The sequence below is a fragment of the Salvelinus sp. IW2-2015 genome, linkage group LG21 (genome assembly GCF_002910315.2).
Source record: "Salvelinus sp. IW2-2015 linkage group LG21, ASM291031v2, whole genome shotgun sequence".
Taxonomy (NCBI): domain Eukaryota; kingdom Metazoa; phylum Chordata; class Actinopteri; order Salmoniformes; family Salmonidae; genus Salvelinus; species Salvelinus sp. IW2-2015.
The window spans coordinates 6,891,234-6,897,529 of NC_036861.1; the positions used below are offsets into that span (position 1 = coordinate 6,891,234).

General features: G+C 41.3%; 1 protein-coding gene across 1 annotated transcript in view; it reads left to right on the forward strand.

The window, feature by feature from the left end:
- The window catches only part of LOC112081373 (zinc finger protein ZFP2-like), a 68,465-nt gene extending 66,633 nt beyond the window's left edge, over positions 1-1,832 (forward strand). Inside the window, exon 2 of the mRNA XM_070433833.1 lies at positions 416-1,832. Within this exon, the coding sequence (XP_070289934.1) occupies positions 416-1,770 (1,355 nt within the window). The 3' untranslated portion in view covers positions 1,771-1,832. The remainder of the gene's footprint in view (positions 1-415) is intronic.
- Positions 1,833-6,296: the final 4,464 nt, after the last annotated feature.

The following is a 6,296-nucleotide window of genomic DNA, read 5'->3' on the forward strand; positions in this document are numbered from 1 at the left end:
GGAACACTGTCACCACTGATAAATCCACGACAATAGAGCAATTCAATAAGCATTTTTCTACGGCTGGGCAGCTGGGAGGAGATACTCTTATTTTCCATGGACTTTACAGTGTCCCAAAACTTTTTGGAATTAGTGCTGCAGGATGCATATTTCTGTTAGGAAAGCAAAGGCTAGCATTTTTCAAACTGACCGTGTGTATTGGTTTCTGACTTTCATATCGCGGGGAATATTCGATGCTAGTGCAGTACACCACAGGGTGTTTTTGTGCTGGTCAAGGGCAGTCAAGTCTGGAGTGAACCAAGGGCAGACGTCAATTGTTGAACAACATCATGGCTACGCTGTTGGCATCACCTTTTACGGTTTATTTCTGCTGTTGTGGGCCTTTAACCATCTGTCTGACTTGTTGTTCACACAGGAGAGAGAAGTGACTATCGTGGATCCGCTGGGGAGCCTCAACAACCTCATGATGCTGACGAGGCAGAGAAGAGTCTCTCCACATCAGAACACCTCAAGAAACACCAGTGGAGACCCACAGAGAAGAGTACTCACTGCTGCTCTGACTGTGGGAAATGTTGCAAATCTTCATCAAAACTTAAAATACACCAGAGAGCACACACAGGAGAGAAGCCTTATAGCTGTGGTCAATGTGGGAAGAGTTTCACTACGTCAAGCCATCTGATTCGACACCAGAGAACACACACAGGAGAGAAGCCTTACAGCTGTGATCAATGTGGGAAGAGTTTTCCTACATCTAGACAGCTGACTTCACACCAGAGAACACACTCAGGAGAGAGACCTTATAGCTGTGGTCAATGTGGGAAGAGTTTTGTTCGATCTGGCCATTTAAAATTACACCAGAGAACACACACAGGAGAGAAATATTTTAGCTGTGACCAATGTGGGAAGAGTTTTACTACATCTAGCCAGCTGAAGATACACCAGAGAACACACACAGGAGAGAAACCTTTTAGCTGTGGTCAATGTGGGAAGAGTTTTACTACATCTAGCCAGCTGAAGATACACCAGAGAACACACACAGGAGAGAAACCTTATAGCTGTGTTCTTTGTGGGAAGAGTTTTATTCGATCTTGCCATTTGACATTACACCAGAGAACACACACAGGAGAGAAACCTTTTAGCTGTGGTCAATGTGGGAAGAGTTTTACTACATCTAGCCATCTGAAGATACACCAGAGAACACACACAGGAGAGAAACCTTTTAGCTGTGGTCAATGTGGGAAGAATTTCACTACATCTAGCGATCTGACAGTGCACTGGAGAATACACACAGGAGAGAAACCTTATAGCTGTGATCTATGTGGGAAGAGTTTTGCTCGATCTGGCCATTTGATATTCCACCAGAGAACACACACAGGAGAGAAACCTTTTAGCTGTGACCAATGTGGGCAGAGTTTTACTAGATATAGCCATCTGATTGTACACCAGAGAACACACACAGGAGAGAAACCTTATAGGTGTGATCTATGTGGGAAGAGTTTTGCTCGATCTGGCCATTTGATATTCCACCAGAGAACACACACAGGAGATTATCCTTATAGCTGTGATCTATGTGGGAAGAGTTTTACTACATCTAGCGATCTGACAGTGCACTGGAGAATACACACAGGAGAGAAACCGTTTAGCTGTGGTCTATGTGGGAAGAGTTTTACTACATCTAGCCATCTGAAGATACACCAGAGAACACACACAGGAAAAAACCTTACAGCTGTGATCAATGTGGGAAAGGTTTTGGTCAATCTGGAGAGCTGACAGTGCACCAGAGAATACACACGGGAGAGAAACCTTACAGCTGTGGTCAATGTGGGAAGAGTTTTGGTTACGAGAGATGTGTATTGAGAGGGGATGATAGTTACATCATAGAAGATCACAGGGGTGGTATTGAGAGGGGATGATAAGTTATCATCATAGAGATCAGCGGGGTGGTATTGAGAGGGGATGATAGTTATCATCATAGAAGATCAGAGGGGGTGATATTTGAGGATGGGGATGATAGTTATCATCATAACAGATCACAGGGTGGTATTGAGAGGGATGATAGTTATCATCATAGAAGATCACGGGGTGGTATTGAGAGGGGATGATAGTTATCATCATAGAAGATCACGGGTGGTATTGAGAGGGGATGATAGTTATCTCATAGAAGATCACGGGGTGGTATTGTGAGAGGGATGATAGTTATCATCATAGAAGATCACAGGGTGGTATTGAGAGGGGATGATAGTTATCATCAATAGAAGATCACGGGGTGTATTGAGAGGGGATGATAGTTATCATCATAGAGTATACAGGGTGGTATTGAGAGGGGATGATAGTTATCATCGTAGAAGATCACGGGGTGGTATTGAGAGGGATGATAGTTATCCATCATAGAAGATCAACAGGGTGGTATTGAGAGGGGATGATAGTTATCATCATAGAAGATCACAGGGTGGTATTGAAGGGGATGATAGTTTCATCATAGAGTATCACAGGGTGGGTATTGAGAGGGGATGATAGTTATCATCATAGAGTATCACAGGGTGGTATTGAGAGGGATGATAGTTATCATCATAGAAGATCACAGGGTGGTATTGAGAGGGAGAATAGTTATCATCATAGAAGATCACGGGGTGGTATTGAGAGGGGATGATAGTTATCATCATAGAAGATCACGGGGTGGTATTGAGGGGGATGATAGTTATCATCATAGAAGATCCACGGGGTGGTATTGAGAGGGGATGATAGTTATCATCATAGAAGATCACGGGTGGTGTAGAGGGATGATAGTTATCATCATAGAAGATCACGGGGTGGTATTGAGAGGGGATGATAGTTATCATCATAGAAGATCACGGGTTGGTATTGAGAGGGGATGATAGTTATCATCATAGAAGATCACGGGGTGGTATTGAGAGGGGATGATAGTTATCATCATAGAAATCACGGGGTGGTATTGGAGGGATGATAGTTATCATCATAGAAGATCACGGGTGGTATTGAGAGGGGATGATAGTTATCATCATAGAAGATCACGGGGTGGTATTGAGAGGGGATGATAGTTATCATCTAGAAGATCACAGGGTGGTATTGAGAGGGGATGAAATTTATCATCATAGAAAATCACAGGGTGGTATTGAGAGGGGATGATAGTTATCATCATAGAAGATCACGGGTGGTATTGAGAGGGATGATAGTTATCATCATAGAGTATCACAGGGTGATTGAGAGGGGATGATAGTTATCATCATAGAAGATCACGGGGTGGTATTGAGAGGGATGATAGTTATCATCATAGAAATCACGGGGTGGTATTGAGAGGGGATGATAGTTTAGAAAGCAGCGAAAGGTCTATAATTCCTGGGAGGCTTGATTTTGCCTTGGTCTCTGGAGGTTAGAGTACCGTGACAATCCGGTCATTGTCCAGGAAACAAACATATATTTGGCTATAACACGACACAGTTAAAGAACTTCAATGTTTCGGCTGTTTTGCCTAGAAACTACCAAGGTAGCTGACTAGCTGTTGATGTTGAAGAAGCGTCCCGTCCACTAGATTATACGTCACAGTGTGTGGCAAGAATCACCTGAAAGACGCACATCGCAATCTGCTGACTGGAGTTGGTTATCGTAGTTGAGAAAATACTTTCAGACAAAAAGCTAAAAAGCGACTGCATCTCAAACCAACGATTCCCTTTGAAAACGGCGGTGTGCGTCAGAAACATTTATTATAGTGTCAAATGTACTACAAAGTGCAGCTAAATAGAAAACTTTGGTCATACCCAGTCAGCACGTGACGTCCAAGGACGTCGAATTATGGGCGATATCAGTCTGTCTGTTGTGCCCGCTTTTCGCCCCAAAATAGTCATCCCAAATTGGGCTGTGTATAACTTAATATGTCTCTCGACAAGGTGACTTTTATCAATATACACTCTAAAAATAGGGGTTTTTCAAATTGAAACTGTGGGGGAACCCCTAAAAGTTATTTGAAGAACCTTTTGGGGAACCCCTATAAGTTCATTGAAGAACCCCTTATCAGTTCCTCAAAGAATCTTTTGGGGTTCATTTTTTAACTCCCTGTCCACCCTCCCTCCATTATAAAAACATATTTTAATAATAAAGTAAAACATCACATTTCAAGCAAACAAAAAAATGGGAGAGTATTGTACATGTAACGTTTCCAAAATGGGATAGTATTGTCCATGTAACGTTTCCAAAATGGATAGTATTGTCCATGTAACGTTTCCAAATGGATAGTATTGTACATGTAACGTTTCCAAAATGGATACTATTGTCCATTAACGTTATGCCCTCTTGCAACTATAGGGGTGCTGTTCCGCATTAGCATATTTGTGTCTCCAAATTAAACTGCTCTCGTGCTAAATTCTTGATCGTACAATATGCATATTATTGTTATTATTGGATAGAAACACCTTCTAGTTTCTATAGAAGTTGGAATTTTGTCTCTGAGTGGTACAGAACAATTTTACAGCACTTTTCATGACAGGGTTCAGATTTCAGAAATTTTTACCTCTGATCTGGGGTCTTGTTTTTAAGGCGACAGTGAATGCTATGAAGAAACCGACACTGCCTACGTCTTCCTCTGGGTGTCTGTACGTCATCACGTTTTCAATGGAATCGATGGGACGTTCACAGCCATTATAAAGACGAAAATGTACAGAGAACCCCTTTCTCATTGTGCGCCTGAAGCGTAAAGGCATCGGACCTGCCTCGTTCCAAATCGTTTTCTAACCAGCAATATTTCTCCGGTCATGTTTTCAGTCGTTATAGTTGTTAAAAACATCATAATGTATTTAATTTGAACCGTTTTATAGCAATTTATATCCGTTTAGTGCGATTTTGAGGAATTTCTTTGTTGTGCTCTCTGAAAGTTTGGACACGTTTTAGGGTGTCGGTCGTTGGTGGTGGACATTTCGAAGGACAGAGGACATCTATCGACCAAAAGACGTTTATAACATAGAAAGGATACATTGCCCAAGAATCTGATGGAAGAACAGCTCAAAGTAAGCAATATTTAATATGATAAATCGTGTTTCTGTCGAAATATTTTAAACGCATATTTCGCCATTTGTTTTGGTATAGCTTTCACTTGGCCAACCCTGTATTGAAAAGTAAGGATAATTTTAAAAATGTAAATCAGCGTTGCATTAAGAACTAATTTGTCTTTCGATTGCTGTCAACCCTGTATTTTTATAGTCAAGTATTGATTAGCTTTCATTAAACTAGATCATCTCTCTCAACCACAACAACGGAGATGGTGGTGGTGTGGCGCAGTCGGGGTGGATGTCGGAGTGTGCTCGCGATGTCTGTGTGGTGAGCGCGGGAGGTTGAGGCGGCTTTCCGGAGGAGAAGGGAAAAGGAAAGAGAGAGATGAAAACTAGTTTTAATTGAAAGCTAATCATATACTTGACTAAAAAATCAGGGTTGACCGCATCGAAAGACAAATTAGTTCTTAATGCAAACCGCTGATTTACATTTTTAAAATTATCTTACTTCAATACAGGGTTGGCCAAGTGAAGCTATACCAAAAAATTTGGCGAATATGCGTTTTAAAATATTTCGACAGAAACACGATTTATCATAATTAAATATTGCTTACTTTGAGCTGTTCTTCCATCAGATTCTTGGGCAATGTATCTTTCTATGTTAATAAAGTCTTTTGGTCGATAGATTGTCCTCTGTCATTCGAAATGTCCACCACCAACGACCGACACCCTAAAACGTGGTCCAACTTTCAGAGAGCAGCAAAAAGAAATTCCTCAAATCGCCTAAACGATAAAATTGGCTATAAAACGGTTTCAATTAAATACCATTTGATGTTTTTAATACAACTATAACGACTGAAAACATGACCGGAGAAATATTGCTGGGTTAGAAACGTTTGGAACGAGGCAGGTCCGATGGCCTTTTACGCTTCAGGCGCACAATGAGAAAGGGGGTTCTCTGTAATTTTCGTTCTTTTATAATGGCTGTGAACGTCCCAATGATTCCATTGAAAACGTGATGAGTACAACACCCAGAGGAAGACGTAGCAGTGTCGGTTTCTTCAATAGCATTCACTGTCGCCTTAAAAAGCAGACTCCGAGATCAGAGTAAAAATTTCCTAAATCTGAACCCTGTCATGAAAAGTGGCTGTAGACATTGTTCTGTACCACTCAGAGACAAAATTCCAACTTCTCTAGAACCTAAGAAGGTGTTTTCATCCATAATAACAATAATATGCATATTGTACGATCAAAGAATTTAGACGAGGCAGTTTAATTTGGAGACACAAATATGCT